This window comes from Carassius gibelio, chromosome B12 (assembly GCF_023724105.1).
Source record: "Carassius gibelio isolate Cgi1373 ecotype wild population from Czech Republic chromosome B12, carGib1.2-hapl.c, whole genome shotgun sequence".
In the NCBI taxonomy this organism is placed as follows: domain Eukaryota; kingdom Metazoa; phylum Chordata; class Actinopteri; order Cypriniformes; family Cyprinidae; genus Carassius; species Carassius gibelio.
The window spans coordinates 1,701,775-1,724,108 of NC_068407.1; the positions used below are offsets into that span (position 1 = coordinate 1,701,775).

Here is a 22,334-nt window from a genome sequence, read left to right on the forward strand (position 1 = left end):
ACAGAACAGAGCTGTTTTTGATAAAAGATTTGGGTCGAAGAGTGTTGTTTTACACAACCATTGAGAAATTTGAGAAAAATATGTTGTAGACTTTTCATTAAGACCCTAATCATATCAACTTGTGGAAAATGGGCATCCGATGACCGCTTTAACAAAAGCTATGAAAGTATATCAGAGAAACTAATATATAAATCAGTGTCAGGAAGAGATTGAGATTTAAGTCACTATACACTAAAAGTCTTGTCTTTTGCTGTAACTCCTTTTTCGTCATTAGATGAGGAACGTCAGTATACTTTGGTCATGTAGAAGATCAAACCCTGCTTAACATAAGTCATGAAGACTTTTTTTTTTTATCATTAAACTAATGCAAAATCCAATTTCATGTGCAAGAAGAGCTATTTATGGCCAGTGTTTTTCTGAATCCCCTCACTCACACCAAACATGAGCAGATCACTAAGCTTTGAGCAGAGCTAATATTTCTCTCTATCACACTGATGACTCATTATACAGAACAATGCAAATGGCTCCATTTCAACTCCCAGAATCCATCTTTTGATTCGTCTGGTTCATACGTCCACCTTATAAGGACAAAGAACACGAGCTGGTCAGAAAAAAGCATGAAGTCACTGTACAGAACATAAAATATGGAGAAATGTTGATGAAAACTGTAAAACAGCCAGCTTACATGAGTAATGCCTTAATGTCATTCTGTGCAAGTAATTTAATGCTTTAAAATGAAATCTAGTATCAAAAGAACAATTCTGCACATCTGTAATTCTGGCAGCACATTTAGTACTAAATAAAAGAAGAAAATGCAACTAAAAGACACACACACACACACCACATCAATTAACTCAGTTTTGAACAACTACAGCTGTTCCTTTTAAATCAAATATAAGTCTAGGCCTAGAATAAAATATGCACAACATATACACATGCATATTTTTGTCAATAGCCTAAAAATTGTGTGTGTGATTATATATTATGTGCATGATTATTATTACATGAATTCATGTTTTATAATATTTACACTATATTTATGCATTAATAATAATTTCCTTTTTCTAATTTTTGAACTTCCAAAAGTGTTACTTCATTACAGGCAAGTGATTATGGTAATACAGTCTTTTGTGCATGTACCATTGTTAGCAAATGATGTAGCTCCCTGACTCCAGCTCTTCATTAGTGCAGAAAAACAAGACCTGAAGAAGTGCTGAGTCTCATAACTGCTGGCTTACAGCGGTCATTATCGCAGGGAACCGGCTCCTCCACATTACAAATTAATTAGAGGGGAAACCCAGAAAACATCACATAAACCCTCCAGATGCAGATCGAGGAGGAGGAGGAGGAGTGTTTGTCTCAGTCTGCTTTTTCTTAAGCATCATTTTCTTGTCTTTTGTATGGATGTCACACTCTCAAACACACTCTCTGCCTCATCTCTCCTTCTCATTAATGACTCGAACCTCATTGTGTTGCTGCTCTCTCGTATTTCCAGCTCTGTGCTCGTTTATTCAGAGATTTCTCATCATTATTCTTCGAGTGCCTAATGCTTTCATCTGTGCACGAGATGGTCAGAAAATCAGATTGCAGTTTCAATTGCGACATGATCAAGATTCAAGCTCAGATATCAAGGTTCGAAACATCATGAGCAATGACTTTTGATTAAAGTAACCAAACTTGCACTTTTTTAGTTGACTCTAAACTGAATTCAGTTCTCCTTGAGTTGACACTGCATTAAATTAAAAGTTGACTCAGGTCTCTTTTGTGATAGGCTCTCAGTTGACTGTTATTTGACACAGATATTTTTTGGATCATGAATCAGTGCCTCTTCTCCTCTCTGTGCATCACATTACAGCTCCAGTTTTGCCGAAACTCTTTTCCAGATGAATCTGTGTGTCTCTGTGGATGCGCTGCTATAAGCATTTTTCAGTCTGTGCAGATGAACGTGTTTGTGAGATTATAATAGAAATGCCTTTGCTGGATTAAAGTAACAGTGAGTATTTACTCACTATTTACTTTTTTTCTTTTTATGGAACTTTTACACAATTTGAGAAGTGGTTTGCTTAGACTGTAGGATTAAGTTGCATGCGAATCTTATCTCCGCTTCTAATGTTTCTCTGAATCAGCCTCTGTGTTTCATCACCCGCTCGGGTTTATCGCTTGATGATAATGCGAGAAGGTGCTGTGTTGCTCTTGTTCAGCTGTCTGACACATGGAGAGGTCGTGTCTCTGATAATAACACGTCTCCAGCGCTCATGAGAGGCTTCGCAGTGAGATTGAGTCTCCTTTTCCACTCCTGTGTCTTTATCTCACACGCCCATCACGTTAGCATGGGAAAGCTGCAAAAATCACTTCCACAGGCTTTTGTTTCGCTTAAATTAAATACCGCAGGTCCAATTAAGATTGTGACTTGAGTGTGCAGAATAATAATTGCACTTAACCTGTACACTAACATACTTAACATACCAATGTGCCCTAGTAAGTGCAACACCATAACACACCTTACAATTCAATTCTCCCTACAATCTCAGAAACTACACGAGCGATGCCACCCCACTGTTCGCAAAATTACACTTTTGTATTTGACTAGGCAGATGAATAATGTACTTCGTTCTGTTCTTTGAAGAAGAAAAGATCCAATTTTAAGTCCATTTCCAGGTCAGGTTATTCACTGAAATTAAATGTACTCATACAACTTAATTAGGGGCTTTGTATAAAATCGAGAAGATTTAATTCAATTCATGTTCTTATCAAGACGAACTGAGTTTGAGGAGCTCATAGAGAGATTTCTTACACTATAATATAAATTTTTATGTCTTGTTACTGTCTTCCATTAAAAGGCATAGTTCACCCCAAAAAAAAAAAAAATGTGTTATAATTTACTTATTATTGAGTTGTTCCAAAGCTGTGAGAGTTTCTTTCTTCTGTTGAACATAAGAGAAGAGCTGAAGAGTTAAAAAAAAGGAAGAATCAAATGGAAGAATGTTGGTACGCAAACAATTGCGGCAGCCATTGACTTCAACAGTATTATTTCTATGGAAGTCAATGGCTACCAGCAGCTTTTTAAAATATCTTTTTATGTGTTCAGCAGAAGAATCTCATACAGATTTGGAACAACTTAAGGGTGACTAAATAACAGAATATTCATTTTTGGGTGAACTATGCCTATAATAAACACACGCATGACCCTTAAATATCAAATACTATTGAGACTGTTTCTAACTTAATACAGGACTTTCCTACAGAAAACATGCATAACCTGTTTTAGTGAACATCTACTGCTTTGTCTAGGCCATGGTCTTACAGTGACTAAACTGCGATCAAGCGTTCCTAGACTAAAAGAGTAGGAAAATAAGAAACATAAACCGGCGGTCATCATTTGTGCCTGACTGCTGCTTAAGAACGAAGTGAAATCTTTGACCCTGTAAATCAGTGTGCTGAGCACCACCCACAACGTTTTGAACTTCTTGTGCTGAAATACGAGAGTATGAAAAACAAATCTGAGCTTTCAATTTTGATAATTTCATTTGACGAATGTTTTTTCTGCTCCGCTTTGTTTCATCCAGTTTCAACAACTGGAATTCATCAGCTTCGGTGGAGCAGGAGACTCACACTCGCTCTCTTCCTCGCTCTCTTCCTTATACAGTATAACAAATGCTGGATTTAATATCCACACAACACTGTCTGACCACCGCAACTTCAGCCAAGAGTCACAATAACACTGATGTTTTGTGGAAAACAGGCTTTATGGCAATGCTGGTTTTCTGTCTATAAATCATATTTGTGTATAATACTGTTCAAAACGTTTTTAAAGAAATGAATATGCTCATGAATATGACAATAAAGACATTTATAATGTTACAAAAGATTTCTATTTCAAATAAATGTTGTTCTCTTGAACTTTCTATTCATGAAATAATTCTGAAAAATAAAATGCATCACAATTTCCACAAAAATATGGAGCTACAACATTGGTAAAAAAATAAAATAATAATAATATATATATATATATATATATATATATATATGTTTCTTGAGTAGAAAATCAGCTTTGATCAAAATAATAAATTACATTTCACAATGTATTCACATAGAAAACAGTTATTTTTAATCGTAACAATATTATTTCATAACATTACAGTTTTTTTCTTCTTCTGGCACTTCTGATCCAATAAATGCAGTCTTTTTCCATTTTTCCATGATGACCGTTACTGAAATCATCTTTAACATGACAGATATTGATGCAATGCCTGAACAAGTATATCTGATTACATCAAATGACTAAAAAAGTGGACTCAGATTTTGTACAATGTATACTTTGAAGTCACGGTGGCCAAGATCAGAACTGAAAACACAATTATTGTGTCCTGTCTCATATACGAAAACACGACCTGGGTCGTATTTAACACCACTGTGCATGTAGTCTCTAACTTCAAGGTCACTTCTTACACCTTATAATTTCGCCCCCTGCAACGTTAAATATGCCGCAGTCTCTGAATGTTTCTTTTTGCCTCTTCACGCTTTGGTTCACATTCACACATGCTCATACCAGAGAAGGGTTTTCAATCACTCTCACCATGAAGATTAGTGTCAACCTAAATAAATTCAGAGGTGAGTTCTCAGACCTCAGTTACGTTATTAGCACTCACCTACCCTTCAAAGCTACACTCCCACCGTCTCGCTCTCTGGATGATATGCTGCATGTCAAATGAAGAGCATGGGGATCGGTAGATTTGGTAATTAGACTCTTGTGGTGTTTTGTCGCCTCCGGCATGAAGCTGTCAAGGCGAATGTTCATTTGCATTCACAAACAGAGCTGGCAAGGGTTCGTTTGACAAGAGCTTCATTACATCGACCTGATTGACCGCTTCACACTGGTCTTACACTTAAAGCAAAAATACATGGATTCTTACAAGGCAGATGGAGATACTGTAGTATGCCTTATGTAGGAATCAAACACCAAACTAAAATACGGACTAAACTAATAGCTTCTCTGGAATGTTATTCTGAGCAACACAATGATGCAAGAACTGACAAGCCTGTTAAATATACACTTAATAAGTGTTTCAACAAACGGTGGCCCCATAGTATGTCATTTTTAAATGGCAAAAGTTTACTTTCATTTATGCTCATGCATATATTGTTGCAACCACCATGCATGTTTTAGGTCAATGCTCAAAACTTTGATAAAACCACAAAACTACCACAAAAAAAAAAAAAAAAAAAAGAAAAAGAAAGAAAGAAAAGGGAATAAAAAATAATAATAATAAAATGGCAGAAAGATTCAGATTCTGTTTTTAAAGTGATCACATATTAATTTTATAGTGTTGCAACTATGATAAAATTGTGATGGCATTTTCTGTCATACAACAGGAATTGCCAACACGATACCATGCACTTATATCCATGAATGAATTCAGATAAGAATGAAAGAAAGTATGGGTACAAAATATAATCTTTGGTATTCTTTAAGCGACCATGTATATACTGTGGTATCTGAACAGGATTGCTAAGAAGCCTGTGAAAATTAATAACTAATAAAGCAAATCTTTTAAATAAGTGAATCACTAAATAAATTAATTCTAACAGTACAGTACTACAGGGGGTTGGAAAAACACAATGTAATAGAAAAAAGTAAATAAATATAGCCTATTTATATATATCAAATATTTATAACATAATTGTTTTAATTATATAATGGGGTCCTTCATAAGAGGATGATCATATTTGGGGGTCTGTGTTATTTAAAAGATGGAAACCCCTGCCATAGTTTAGTCAAAGTACCATCATTGTACTATGGTACACATTTGGTAAAGTGACAGATTAATGAAGGACTTACTCATTTTTTTGCAAAGCAAGAAGCAGTTGCTCTCCATCCACTTCAATCAGCACCTTCAGTGATCCAGGATGACCCTACAATCAGACAAAGACGAAAGAGAAATGCATTTTATATATATCAAAATATCTGAAACAAGAAAGTCACAATCTTAAATCACTTCCTCCACATTAATGGATGGTGAAAAGTGTTTAAAATTACTTTAAAATATGCATTTAAATCTATATTATGAAAGTAAAACTGGCCATTTCATGCTGGCTTAACTTCTGTTAGTGGTTATATTCATGGAAGATGAAGTTCTAAACGTTGCATTAAAGACAATGCAAGTCCTCAGACCAATGGAGAGTGAGAGAAAGCATATTTCCAGTTTTGAGTGGGCTTTTGTACGGGATAAAATGAATCCGCCATTGTGTCGTAAGTCTCTAGCTGTCAGGATTAGTTTTATGTTTCAATTCTCTTTGACATTAATTCTTTTCACGCTCTGTAAGTCTGAAAGTTCGGCAGATTTACTCCGAGGCTCTAAGGGAAATGGATTTAAACCATCCAGGCGTTGACAAAATACAGCAGAAATAAGCATGAATCATCTGTCTAACATGAAGAGGGGCATGCGTCATTGCATATGCATGCTAAAGACTGTGACACATACACATTGAGGAGGATCGTGAGAGAAAGTTTGCTAAGTGTATAGCACACATTTGATCTAGAATATGGGTTGACCTTCATCTTAGTGATGGAAAACGAAGGAAAAATCTCAAATCTCTGTAATGTACATCAACTTGTGGTCTATTGTTTTTATTGAATGCATGGATGTAGCATTCTGTATTTGTTGGAAAAACTATTAAACCGCATGGGATACTTTGAGAGTTTGTGGGTTTATAGGAGTGCACTTATAAATCTCTGATGAAAAGACATTCGGGGGTTGACACTCTTCTGGATGCAACTTGGTTACAAAACCCCCGCTAACAACTTTGACCTCCATAAATCCATAGAAAAGCAAACAAATGGAGCAAACTTAACACCTCTGTAAGGGTTCCTCAGAGACTTTCCAATGTTAAATCACTGCAAAACCTCAAAGTAAGAAGTACGAAAGAACTTGGTGAAGCTGACAAGGGTCTTCAAACGTGACTGGCATTGACTTTCATTGGCTTTCAAGTATTCATTTACCCCCTACTGGTGAAAGAGTCAATGAACAAATCTTTTTGGTCACCGTCTCCATCACTTATTCATAAATTTACTGAAAAGGAACCAGATAGACTTGCATTGCTGAATAATCACTAGTCTCCAACAATAACATTAACTCCCATCTCAATTTTATCAAAGACCACCTGGAGGATCCAAACAGCCATTGGTGCACTGGAGCAAAATGAGCCGAAACACAAGTTTAAAGTGTCAGTAGTATCAATAATAAATGTCCCACGAAAACAAAACACAGCATTCCAGCTGAAGAGCCTCATCCCGGGCTTGACATGTGGTGTTGGGAGTATTCAGGGATGTTCTTGTGCTGCTCCAGGAAACTTTACAGGAGAATGTCATTGTGTCAGGCAGTGCGCCTGTGCCAACTGGGTCATGAAGAAGAAGAATGATCTGAAAAACACATGTAACGAGCCGTGGCACGGCAGGTAAAGCATGTGCTCAGTTTTGATGATGTGAGTCCAGACTGCATTATGCGCCAATACATCTCCCCCACTATATTCCCAGAGTTACTCCCTCCCTTGACTGTCCTATATATTAAAAGCAAAAAACCATAAATAAAATCTACAAGGGTTGTAAAATAAGAACTTATGCAATCTGGAATGACCATGGTAAATGGAATAATTCACCTAGTAATGACAGTTCTGTCATCATTATTCATCCGCATGTTTTTTTTTAAAACCCAATGCAGATACTTTTGCTAGTTATTTTAACCCTAAAGTCTACTATCTCATAGATGATACGCAAATCGGCCTCAAAATTATTAATAAGATTAAAACTTTGCCAAAAAGCTCATCCCATTACTTGATTATCCATAATTAATTATTAATTTTATTGTTGAAATGTGAGTCTCAAATATGATCGTCAGGCTTTTGAGGGACGCTTTTTGTTCATCTCTTGATATTTTGCCACCCCACCCACCCCAAAAAAAAATACTTCGATGGCTTTTTTGAGATATTTCTACTGAGTACCCCCACTTTAAATGTTACAAGGTCTGAAAATAATTCATGGATCAGAGAAAAAGCTGGAAGCTGATGTGCATGACTTCATCAACATGCAGGTTTGGTTAAAGTAAAGTTTCAAATGCTTTTTTCAATCAGTAATATTTCACAGGCATCATATTAGACAAACTACAATCCACCATTTAACAAACTCACACTAGTTCAGTGGTCTTTTCCCCTACATTTTAATGCTGAATCTCCACACAGATCCCTGGGTGGCCTGCTTTTCTCTTTAAAATCGTTGCTCACGGCGGTACACATGTAAAATGTCTCTGTAAAACCTTTTTACAAACTTCAGTAAGAAAACAACAGAATCGGAGTAAATAAATTTAACAAATGGGCTTCAAAAAAGCTCTGCACGTATTCATTCCATAAATTGGCTGAGAAATGTTTTTCATTAAGGACAAAAGCAACACATCCCCTCCGGGAACAATATTCCCTCACAGGCAGGTCTGCTCACCGCTTCCCAAAACATATCAGTTCATACTCACTCCTTGTTCAACCAGTATCTAATCAGAGTCTTTAACAAGAATCAACTTGAAGTAAACTTAGCATGAAATAAGTGTATTTCAAGTGTATTAAGTATTTATTTTTCACTAGGGATATGCAACTCTTTTACTTCCATAGGCCGTGTACACACTGTAAAGTTTCAGAAGTGACAACTGTATGGGAATGAGTTACAGTTTTGTTTGTATGGAAGTCAGCTTTGCAGAGCCAGGGTTGCCAGGTCTGCATAAAAAAGTAGCCTAATGACATATCCCAAATATTAAAACTCAAAATATGCAATTCTGTTACCTAAACTACATATTTTACAGTCACATTCATGCAAACTGAAAACCGCTATATGGTAATGATGCAAACCGTTGTTAAGCAGCTTTACAGAAAAATACTGTTCTACATTATCAGTGTTTGACTATCTCAAGTTGATTTCCATATGGCAGAAACTTACAGTAAAAATCATACAGTTAGTATGTGTTAAACACAGCTCAAATGTTCCTCAACACCTTCAAAAAACTAAACATCTAGAGCAGATTTATCATTGGTAGAATATAAAATATTTCAATACAAGCATTTCAGCAATACAATTTATGGATATGTCAAACCATAACCGAAGGCAACCATTTAAAGGTAGCCCAACATAACCAATCATTAGACTAGTTATTATTAAATAAACTGAATTCATAATCTTTCCAATGATGTATGGTTTGTTAGGATAGGACAATATTTGGCAGAGATACAACTATATAAATATCTGGAATCTGATGGTGCAAAAAAAAAAATATTGAGAAAGTCACCTTTAAAGATCTCCAAGTACATACAAAACATTGCATATTACTAGTCAAAAAGTAAGATTTGATATATTTATGGTAGGTACAAAATATCTGCATGGAGCATGATTTTTACTTAATGTTTTTCAGCATAACAGAAAAATCAATAATTTTGACCCATAAATTGTGTTGTTGGCTATTGCTACAAATATACTTGTGCTTCCTATGACTGCTTTTGTGGCACAAGATCACAATTTATTAAAAAAAAATGCAGATTTGGCAACCATTTGCCATGTACACTTATAGTAAAGCGAGGCTTATTATAGTCTCCAGGTTTGATGTTTGGACTGGGCTCAAGAAACAATATATATTAGAGGTTAAAAAAATGGGAAGGTGCAGGTTGCCATATTTTGTTATGTGTCTTTAGGATTTGAGTTTAATAATGGCTTGTTCTTATTTGTTTATTTTTTCCTAGCAAGATCTGGCAACACCAATGAGTCAAAACATACCCCTCGATTTCTTGCACCACAAGACATGTTTTAATTGTTAAGTTTGGTTCCATACACATTGTATAGCTGTAGAATGCAGTTTTTACTCCTGTAAATGACTGAACTGTGTAGGATCAGAGCAGGATTAAAGGCTGAAGTTACAAATGCAGCAATGTGTACATGGACATAATGTGTTCCTGAGTGAGAAAAAAATGGGAAGTTGATTTTAAAAGTGACTTACCATTGACTTTATGAGACTAACCGGTCTCTGCTGTCCTCCAATGAGCAGGTGTGGTTCGATTATGTCATAACGCTCCAGGGTGTCATGTTGATTTGGATAGGCAGCTGAAAAAAGAGAAAACAAGTATGGGAAATCTCCAAAATTAAGAGAACCACCAAACTTCGCCTAATCACTGTCTAACTCGGCTGAGCATTACTTATTTAAAATCACTTGCATATAGTCTTTGTTTAATCTATGCTAACTATAAATCTCTTTGGCTTTAGCGTTTGTAGCCTCCTGTGATGACGCAATGAACACAACATTGCTAATCAATGCTTTTAAACATCAGGTTTGTCCTGACAACAGTCTCCCTGGATACTATATCTATTTCAGGCCTGATTCGATTTAGATCAGACCTCTATAATAACCTAACGAAGCTCTTCCCTGTTCCCTCATCTGTCTCTACATGCTATAAAAGTAAGATCATATGTGCATATCACACATTTATATCAGCAGATCTCAAAAAGGCAGCCTCAGCGAAATTCAAAGAAACCACAAAACAACTTTAAATTAAAATAGGCATAGTTAGAAGTGTTATATCAAAATTAAAATAAACTGCAAAATAACCCTCATTGAGTGACCCTCATTGTTTGATATATATATAGCCCTCATGTTGCCTTTGTTCTTTGTTCAGCTTTGTACTCTGAAACCTGTTGTCAGTGAGTTGTGTTTCTATTTATGCTAAGTCTGTTCCAAGTCAAGTCTGTTTCAAAACGCGTCTGTTTCAAGTCTGTTTCAAAACGAGTCTGTTCCAAGTCAAGTCTGTTTCAAAACGAGTCTGTTTCAAAACGAGTCTGTTCCAAGTCAAGTCTGTTTCAAAATGAGTCTGTTCCAAGTCAAGTCTGTTTCAAAACGAGTCTGTTTCAAAACGAGTCTGCTTCAATACTGTTTTAAAACACGTCTGTTTAAGTCTGTTTCAAAACGAGTCTGCTTCAAGTCTGTTTCCAAAACGCGTCTGTTTCAAGTCTGTTTCTAAACGAGTCTGTTCCAAGTCAAGTCTGTTTCAAAACGAGTCTGTTCCAAGTCAAGTCTGTGTTTGTTGTTTATATTGGATTAAACCTCTGCTGAAAAAAAAGCTGCTCTTGGTTTCACTATGCTCACCTCCAGTAGAATCATCAAAATAAAATAAAATAAATATATGTAAATATATATATATATATATATATATATATATATAAATGTTTATATGTATTTATAATTGATGTGGTTATTTTGCCATAGCTCACTACAGTATTTTGGACCAGGGCCTTTGGGATTTTGTTCAAGCATAAGCAAATGGTTTCCTCCCAGACAATATAATTTACCACAGAGACATCAACAATATAAACACATATACACTCACTGAACTTACTGATGAACACAACACAGACATCAGGCATTTATCAAGAATGACACCAGCAGCTCATTTCGTTAATCATGCATTTCGTTAAAAACCCTTCATTATGCAGTCACAGCGAGATGTTAAGAATGTAGTTTACAATACAAACTCACTGAACGTGCAGAAAACCACGCTAGTCCAAACAAAAGAGTTCACTAGCTTCTCCATGCCACCGCCTCACATGATTCGTCTTCATTAAAGCTTTATAAACAACTGAAACATCCTCATTACAATACATACACGACTTCTTATTTAGTTCATAATGCATGCAAGTGTGAAATTAAGCGATTACAGTTGCAATCAACTATTGCCAATGAAGAAATTTGTTGATTTGAATCTAAATAAACATTTTAAGGCACATATCCAACATGACAACTATATCCAAAGGTAACCAACAATTATATGCACCAGACTGGCCCGATCTAAAGGCAGATTTTAATGCTCATGTAGGTAGTTCAACTAGGTTTTGGATGCGTTTCACATTTTTACCCTGTCTGACCCACAGTCTCATCTCATAGACATCAAACTCCCTCTGTTCTGTCCTCATGTCTCATGTCTCCCGTCGCAGGTCTTCCTCGCAGACTGAGGCTGGAGATTAGTCAGCTCAACTTTATGTCTGCGTTATGTCTGATACTAGGGTTTCCCTCTCACTGATCACACTGTGAAAAGAAACAGAGACTGTGGACAGATAACATTGTGAAATCTCTTGGTCAGCACATTTACTGACTCTCTGACACACTCAAACAAGCAGCCGACTGCCGTCCTTCATTTTCGCTCTAATTTTGTTTTAGTCTCAGACTCACACACAGACAGTTTTCACGCTACACATCAATCAAATTTGGTTTTCAACTGACATTTTATCCCAAAACTGACAATACTGATTAGGCGGGTATATATAAACACTGTTAAAATCTTAATTTTTAAAAGATTTTTGATAATCATAAAAAAAAAAATCTCTTATGCTCACCAAGGCTGAAATCATTCAATTAAATAAACTGAAAAAACACAAAAAAATGGGACGTAAAAATTAAAATGTAAAATATTTTTTCTATTTGAATATATTTTAAAATCTAATTTATTTCCTTTGATATAAAGCTGAATTTTCTCTAGTCTTCAGTGTCACATGATCCTTTAAAAATCATTTTTATATCATTAATGTTAAAAACAGTGCCGCTTAATATTTTTATGGAAACTGTGATACTCTTTCAGGATTCTTTAGTGAACAACAGAAAGTTTTAAATGTATTTATTTGACTTTAAATTAATTTAAGTTTTATTTAAGTAATTTAAGTTTGAATTACTTTCAAAAAATGCAAAAAGTTAAAATAACTGTCTTTTATAATATATTTATATAATAATCATAAACATAATATTTTTAAATACATGTTTAATATTTAAACAATACATTAAAACATTTAATATAATATTTTATATTAATTTATAAAATTAAACGGTTTTATTACGGTTTAGGTTTAAGTGTATTTGTGTAGCCTATATGTATATAAGGCTCAACATTTAGGAGTGAGCAGTCACTTTCCGTTTGTATTCTGTGCCCAGGCAACATTGCTCAAAAAAATAAAAAAAATAATAAAAAATAATGTTATCATCAGTGTGACTTCAGCTTTAACCACTACACCAAACCACCAATGCACAGCTTAGGCTGTATATCTAACGGCTGATGTAGGCCTAGAATTAGCCATCATTTCCATGGCAGTAAAACTGATCCTAAATAATGAAGCCCAGAGCCTGACAGATCTGAACCCAACACCAACACTCGCAGAGCGAGACACACACATGGACTCACCATCACGTTCGAGGACTTTAAAGACGCCGTACACCTCGACGAATGACATTTAAGGCTGAATGGATGAAATTGTTAGCAGGGCTTTTAATGTTCACTTGTAAACGGTGTAAATGGAGATCCCGTGCGCCAAAAAACAAGCGGTATTTGTTCATTTCAGAAACTCCTGCTAGTGTGGTGGATCCATTTAAGAAAGTCAGTAAATTTACTGGAGATGCGGTGAGGGAGCGCGGCTCCGGAGCTTATTTACTTTCTCAATAAAGCAGAGCGAGAAACTTCAGCTATTACACTGTTATTTATCCCTCTGCAGTCGAGTCAATAAAGCGAGCGTGTGGTTGGGGCGTCGATGTTATATGTGTTTGTTCTTTATTGGCTGATCTTTTGTACTGGATTTATGAGAGCAAATGACTGAATAATAAAGGTATAAAATGTTGAAGCGTTGGCCCAGAAATTCTGTGTCGTCGCCACATGCAAATCAAATCAATCTTTTTTTCAATACGTGAAGTGCTGCGGTAAACATACACACTGGGTTTGTGTGAATAAGTGACAGTTTCTGCTTTGATCTGGGAAACACCATCAGAAACTGTAAAATATCTCTATATAGATGCTCTTGAAGTCTGCTGTGACTTAACTGGATGACACTGACATCAGGAAACTTCTGACTTCAGAATGATCTTTGCACAGTACAATTATATTTTGGTCTTCATAACCCTGACTGACAAAAAATGCTTAAAGCTGGACTTCCAATCTGGTCAGACTGAAATATTGGTGGTTTTTGAAAGATTTTCAACAATTTTCAGGCTGGAAGATCAGCTATTCTTTAAATAATTAAATGCATGCATACACACAAATAAATAAATAAACACGAATCATTTCTATTTATAAATATTGTTTTTTTTATTATGAATTTATTTCATGATAAATTAAAATAACATATTTGGGAGTGGGGAATTAATACTTTTATTTGGCAAGAATGCATTAAATTGGTCATAAAACATTTATTAAGTGAAAAGCCAGGCTAGGAGACCAGTTTTAACTTGCTTAAACCATCTCAATGAAGATTTCCCAGAATGCCTTAGTTGTGTCAAGTCAGCATTCATCAGGTCTGGTGTTTCAATCTCAAGTTTTCTGAGCGTTCTGTAGGTCTGAGAACTTAACGACGCCAAGATGCAACAAACAGCGTCTAATCTCCAGAGGGAGTCTGAAGTAAAGTTCACATACAGCATCTTTGTCTGACATCTGGACCTGAGGGGATGTGAGGGAAAACATCTCCAAAAATTAATCATGCGTTTTTGGCGCATAACCACTTCAATACAACAACCCCAAACCCCTTCCAAAGCCTCGGCAGAACAGCACGAGCAAACGCCCCTACACTCCTCCTGAACACCCAGCGGGCTGTTTTCTGTCTTACACAAGCCCTCCATATGACAGCCTGTGCAATATAAACTGTTTCCTCCCAGTCTTTTTTCTCTCTTTGCTAATAGAGCACCAAATCTTTCATCCACCGCTGATAAAAGTCTCGTTTCACTCAGAGCTGAGCCTTTCCCTCAACTACAGCAGACGGATTCATCTTTTGTCTCTCCTCCTGCTGAAAAATCAAGCTTATATTGTGCTAGTTTGACCTAGCTTAACCATCTGTATGTTAGGGCTGTCAAAACTAAATTAGAATGTTCTACTTAAATATTATAATAATTTGAATTATATTCTAAATTAAAAGGCATAATTTCAGTTAGGGGGAAAAAAAGCTTCGGCCTTCTCTCCTGAGGCCACAAGACGGCGAATTGAGCAAAATATTAATGCACGTTTTTTCAAAGCTCGATAAAATACCACGACTATCTTTGAAAAAAGTGCATAATGTTTAAAATAACATATATATACCATATATAATTAATAAAGTTGCTTAAACAATTAGAAAGAAATAAAAACAGCATCATGCATGTATGCATAGTTTAATACAAAGGACCAAAAACCAATCCTCGTTTAAAAACATGAGATACAGTGGCATGGGGAAAACCGCCATAGAGTCTTGAGACATTACTTTACATGGCTATCTAAACATGCCGCTCTCTTAAACTTTTTTATAAATATTTATTATTATTATACAAATTTTGAATATTCGTCTCACTAAAAAAAATAATAATAATCCACATTCGAATGCATCGTTTTTGCATTCAAATGTGGATTTTGTTTTTTTATTAGACGAATATTTAAAATTCTAATAATAATAATAAATATTTATAAAAAAGTTTAATATTATAAAAATATAGAATTAGATATTTTCTTTCTTTAATAATATAAGTAAACAAGCAATTGGAGGTTTTATCCATTCAAAATAATTATTTTTAAACTTGGCATTACTGCATTGCTTTTAAAGATATACATTATTTTTTATATAAATAATAACATGAATTATAATAATACAGAAACAAACAAATAATGGTGAAGTAGCTTCCATCTGAAGTTTTATTAATCATAAAGTAATATCCGAAAATGGCAATGTCCATTGCTATTTAACATGATCAATTATTTTACAATATTAAGAAAGATATCAAACACACAAAATACTAAATAATGTCCTTTTCATTTGTGAAGCATTTTATCCACAGGGTTATGCAAAAATGCTTATGGGATCAAAATTATTATTTTCATAGAACGTCCATCAAATATAACTATATACGTGATATACACAGTTGCTTAGAATTACTCATACCAAGCAAAAAACATTTTGATTATACCATCCACGCTTAGTGGTCAACCAATTTGAGAAGCTGTGTTTCGCTTGTTACTGTAACAGCATGCATAAACTTGTCCAGCGGTCAGAACAGCACTGAACTAACACTGACCAGCAGAGATATCCCTCTCTCAGGCCTGAAGGAAGCGGTCCCGCTCATAAATGTGCATTTAAGCTATGACAAACACAATGATGGCTTTAGCTGGTCTTTCCAGGAAGGCTCCGCTGTCCTCTGCTACAGTAAGTTGTTTTCCAGCATGCACCTCACTCCCAGGTAAGCTCTAATGTTTGTCTTTAAAAACACCTGCGGCTCAGTGACAGCATCTCTTTGTGAGAAAGCCACTCAGCGTGTTCATATCCTGCAGCGTGCAACATTTGATTAAATAAGGAAAAACACGGCCGCTGGCGACACGCTGATGACTCTCCACATGAAAAAAAAAAACAGAAAAATAGAAGGACGCTCAAACAGACGCTGTGAAGAAAACACGGTCCAGATAGAGAGCGAGAAAAACACGGTTTGTGCCTCCAGTGGTTTTGGAGAACACACTCAATGAGAGCATGAAGATCCCAGCACAACAAACTGTCCTTATTTTGAAACAAACGTGCGACAACGTGTCGGATTACAGGTGTTTCAAGCCAAGAGACCTTGGTAAACGCAAAAATGTTAAATATAGACACCCTTCAAAAATACAACTTTCAAAAGAAACAAACCCATGTAATGCAATCTGGCAAAAGAAGTGTTCGTCCATCCTGGCTCCACAAAAGCACAAACTTAATACAAATTTGTATACGGTGACATTACAAATATCTCTCTGTACACATGAGTCGATTCTTTTTAGTGAAACAAAACCATACGGTACATTCAGTAATATCTGATTCGCAAACAAAAGACTCTTAGTCTTTTTACTGAATCAAAAAATACAGAGCAAGCAGCATTGGCTGATTCAAAATCAAATGACTCCTATGAACTGATTCTTTAAAGGACTATTTCTCAAACTCTGGTACCAGATTGAAAGAGTCTAATGAATTTCTAATAGTGTGAAGGAAATACATTATTTAATCTGTCTATCTATCTACTATGAGCCAATTCTTTTTAGTTAATCAAAAACATATAGAGTCTGAATCAAAAACAAATGACTCCTATGAACTGATTATTTAAAGGACTATTTCTCAAACTCTGGTACCAGATTGAAAGAGTCTAATGAATTCCTAATAGTGTGAAGGAAATACATTATTTAATCTGTCTATATATCTACTATGAGCCAATTCTTTTTAGTGAATCAAAAACATATAGAGTCTGAATCAAAAACAAATGACTCTAAGGAACTGATTCAGAAACCAGACTAAGAAATCACTTCATCACATACATCAGGCTTATAAACATTCAAACTTGAAAACTTTTATACACCAATGCTTCTACTTCAAAAAGCAATTATTGATACTGTTTGCCACCTCTTTTCAAATTCAGAAACTGAATTAGAGTTTCAAACAAATCAAATTGGATGGTTCAAATCTCAGTCTTCAGTATGAGAGACAGTAAGAGTGATGCTGACGTCATCTCTGAACATCGTTCTTATCTCATTAATGTTCCACTCGTGTTTATTTTGGCCGAACTCCAGTGCAAACAGCTCGGCCTGCAAGATGACACTGAACAAACTAAACAAACACGGCCTATACGAGACCTGGGATTTCTGTTTAAAAGTTACTCTTACAACAGCCTACTTCTACTGAGAGAGAATCAGAAGCAGAAGAGTTGATGTAGGCCTTGTGGAGTGCAGTTTTTGGGTGAACAATGACAGAATTATCCACACAATTAACGCTTTTTTTCACTCCAAAACTGAGGTGCATAAGGTCAGCAATAAATTTTTTTTAAGTTGGTTGTTTTTGACCAGGAACACACATTTTAGGATATTTTTAGTCTTAATATATACTATTGGTCTTATTGTGCACAACTATTTCACATCATTTCAAGAAGAAAAATGTTTGCCTTCAAAATCGTTCATCAACGTAACTTTCAAGTTCCCTCAAGGCTCAATACCAGTACTTTTCACAGTCCCAGCAATCCTGATGAACTAAATCAAGCTCTGTCCTATTTTTTCTTATTGAATATCTTGTTTTGCTCAGAAATGCATCAGAACGCAGAAGTAAAAAGGCTTGAAAATGTTTCATGTTGATCTTAAAATGCTCTTGATGTAACATTAGAGGTTCTTCAGATCAGTGCATTTGCTATTGGCATCGTCTGTTAATGCAAAAAAAAAAAAAAAAATCTATAAGATCTTTGAAGAACCAGAAGATAGATTCGGTAAGAGTAAGTGTCTCCTATGGCATCAAGACAGGAAAGAATACTTTTTCTGTTCCAACTTGTATCATGTCAAAACTTTAAAACTCATGCATGCTCTTCAGAGCTTTAGTAAAAGTGCTACACCGTGCGAAATACAACTCAAAAGTAGATCAGAAAGAACAGAGCAGAGAGAGCTGAGGTCTTTGATACATGTTCCCTTTGAGCAGGACATGTCCCTGGGCGGGACGCAGTGAATGAGACGCCCCCTGCTGGCCGGTCAGTGTGACCTCTGTCCCTGCTGATTCTGAGCATTTCTTATCAAAAACTGTTTCGTGTGTGAGAGAGAGTGACTTGTACTAGTCAATCATGTTATACAGTGCATATGCATGTCATTTTAGCATATGCCAGCTGTTTCACATGTGTGCCACATGCTCAGACGAAAGGCAGAGGAAGAGTAGTCCTCCGCAGCCCCATTTAAATTCACCATGATGGATCCACAGCTGAGAGTTTCCTGGGCACTTAAAGAGACAGTTCACCCAAAATAAAAATTCTGTCTTCATTTACTTACCGACAAGTGGTTCCAAACCTGTAGCTTCTTTCTTCTGTTTAACACAAAAAAATATATATTTTGAAGAATTTTGGTTAATAGACAGTTAGTTGACGGTAGCCATTGACTTCCATAACACTGTGGAAGTCAATGGCTACCACCAACTGTTTGCTTACCAGCATTATTTAAATGATCTACTTTGTATAAATAATGATATAATAATGGCAGAATTTTCATTTTTAGGCGAATTGTGGCTTTAAAGTCAACATAGAACAGCATTAACAACGCATTTTACTTTTAAAATATGGTGTGAAACAGAATAGTCAACAAGCAAATGGAACATGAGAATGTTAATATTAAAATTAATCGCAAAATCTTAAGGCAGCACACTTACTTAACTTCATTAGTGGTCAACCGATTTAGATTTTTTTTTTATGACCAATGCCTTTTCTAGAGTAGCATGGCTGATATAAAGCCAATGATATCACACAGTGATAAACACATGTACAACAAATGCTAAAATTAATTTTACAATTATTTGAAATAATATGAACTAAATTAGAAATAGTTCGAAAATTATACAAAAAATCTATAAAAAATAAATACAATAAATCAACTATCAAATTTAGCAACTTTTAAATTCTGTAACCTAGAACAGTTTCTTTCACAAATAAAAAAAAAAATTGTTAAAATGAATATGATAAAAATGGATAAAAATGAAACAATCTGATAAATCTGTGCACAATCTGAATCATATTTTATCAAATAAAAATAAGGTAGAGCTAATTTAACATACAATACAGAGGTGATTATTACGTACTGGCCAATTGGATTTAAAGCAGCACTGTTTAAAAAAATCAAGGAAACGTGTGTGCATTTGTATAATGTTTACTTTCCTTGTTTGACAGTTCTTTCTAATCTATTATTTAATCAGAGACAGTGAACTAATGGTCGGCCAAATAACCAAAAACCTTTATTGGCCTAAGCTAAAAAAGAAAAAATAGACAATATAAAATGTTAGCTGCTATATCTGCCTTGGGAATATGTATTAGTCGATCACTTTACTTCATACCTTCGGAAACCTACTGACTGCTGACTATCTACACACAGCAGAAGTTATCAGGGGGTTTGGCTGGAGGTCCAGTGGGTTTGCTGGACACGGATCCAGGAACATATGCCCCTTGAGAGGAGCCAGAACCACACAGAGAACCTCACGTGACCTTTAGTCCAGGCCAGGTCACATGGTCAACACATCATGACATCATCTCTACCAAATCAACCCAACCCATATGCCAAGCACTGATGTCTGTTGCTGTTCTCTGCTCTTCAATAGTAAGATTAAGAAAAATCAAACCATTGTTTCTCAGGATGAGTAATTATTTCCATATATAGCATTATATAAGCAATCTATTGAAAGATCAAGTATACATCATGCATAACACAAATTATTATTTGCCACTTGCTAGATGGACGCATGTTGCAATGCATTCATAATTCTCTTCTAAAGGGCATTTTACTGGACAAAAAATGGAGATGGGCCTTAAAACAAGATCACGATATACCAAAATTAAGAAGTAATTAAGGCATAAATATTGGAATTTTAGTTGTGTTGATATTACAGTTTTTAATATTATTGTATAGTAATATTGTTTTTTTACGTATGGTTATATCGTAACAGGTTTAAAAGGATGTTTTTTTTTTAGGAGTGCACTATATTTTAGCCTAAAACACATGGACTAAAAGTAAGAACATGTGCTTCCAGGAGTCTGTCGTGCATTACTTTGTCCCTGCTTCTGCAACTGCTCCATTAAAGATGTTGAAGGCCATACAAGATGGATTGGTCATGCACTGGATAAAGCTCACTCTCACAGTCCATGATGGAGCACCGGCTCCACGGTCACACCTGTGAAAGCCGTGAGCTGCACTCGTGCATGAAGACCCCCTGAGATCTCCTAAACCACGGCATCACGGGGCCCGATGATCCATGATTCCAGACACATCCTCACGGATGGCTCGAGGAAGCCGGGGAAATGAGCCATGCAGAAGGCCGAAGGCCCAGCTCAGGTGTGATGTGGCAGATGAGACCGATCCTCCTTCAAAATGCGGCAGACGTCGTATGAGGGAGTTTAATGCCACAAATTCACCCGGTCTCTAATGAAAGGTGAACAAGCACAAACTACATGATTCATCACATCACAGGCCTCCATCCCCCACATGAAGGACACCACAGCTACATCTTGAAACTCAAATTCTGGGAAAAATTTGGAATGAAACGCAATTATTTCCATCCAGTTTGACTGAGTTAGATGCGAGGAAATGTTTATTCCACCACTGACGGTTGTTGAGTTTAAATCGCAGTGGAGCATATAATGGAAACAAATGAACATCTATCGGCTACTAAAGGTCAGTGTGATCTGAAGAGTCTTCACATCTCTAAGGAAGTCATTTAAAGACGTGTTAATGGTGCTGTAAAACTCAAAGTAGTGTTCAGAGACTCATGAAAAATTTAAATAAAAAAAAAAGTAAAAGTTGACTGATTTTTCCAATTTGGACACAGTGTGTGCCATTGTTTTTACGTTTTACAATCTGTTTTAAATATGCAATAATAATAATAATTATTATTATTAAAAAAATATCTATAATTATTTTTATTTATACTACTTAAATTTTTTATAAATATGTGAGCTTTTATTTTATATGAGCTTTTGTATTTATATAAAAATACAAAAAAAAAATTGTTTTATAGAATATGACTGACTGTTCTATATGGAAAGATCTCAAAAGAGATAAAATACTATTTTTATATTTAAAATAATTTGCTTTGAAGATTCATGGAATAAATCAACAAATAAAAATGCATTAAGAATTAATTAAACTCTGTTATGATTTCATGCTGACCCTCTAAAAAAATGACTTTTACTTCTCAGAAATGTGAATTTATAATACTTCTTTGAAACCCACCACCTTGGACATTTATAATTAAAACTAAGAGCCAGTTCAAAAAATATTAATAATTACTTCATGAGAGATCCCACAGAAGCGTCACCGAGCCTCAAACAGACTTTTAGGACAAAAGCAAAAAGTCAAATTCTCATCCATTTCTCCACAAATAAAGTATTTTTAATCAACAATATATAAACCATTCAGCACAGACCTACTTCAGTTATGATATGCTTCTGTAGAATCTTCATTTCTACAAAATTGCTTAATTACCAAATTCCATAATCCCAGGTTACTTATACATTTGAATATATTACAATATTTATTTATGTTCATAGTTATAATAAATGCTTTGAGAACAATATGAATCTATTTTTATGCCATTTCTGTATCTCAGTCATGGTACTAGCAACAACAAGGTCATGGGTTCGATTCCCAGATAATGCATGCAACTGTTTAAATGCAAACCTTCAATGCAATGAAAGTCTATTTGGAAACATGTCTTTTTTGCCATTTTTTCCCCCAAATACTTTCAACTTCAAATGAAAGTATGAGCATGTACACTTATTCAGAAAAAGCAGGGCTGTTGAAGA

The 22,334-nt window shown here is 35.3% G+C and overlaps 1 protein-coding gene across 2 annotated transcripts in view; it reads right to left on the reverse strand.

The window, feature by feature from the left end:
- Positions 1-22,334, reverse strand: part of LOC127968805 (disintegrin and metalloproteinase domain-containing protein 12) — an 85,389-nt gene that overhangs the window by 57,036 nt on the left and 6,019 nt on the right. For both annotated transcript variants that reach the window (XM_052570152.1, XM_052570153.1), the window contains exons 2-3: positions 10,026-10,129; positions 5,840-5,913 (exon numbers count right to left, since the gene is read on the reverse strand). In XM_052570152.1, the coding sequence (XP_052426112.1) occupies positions 5,840-5,913; positions 10,026-10,129 (178 nt within the window). The remainder of the gene's footprint in view (positions 1-5,839; positions 5,914-10,025; positions 10,130-22,334) is intronic.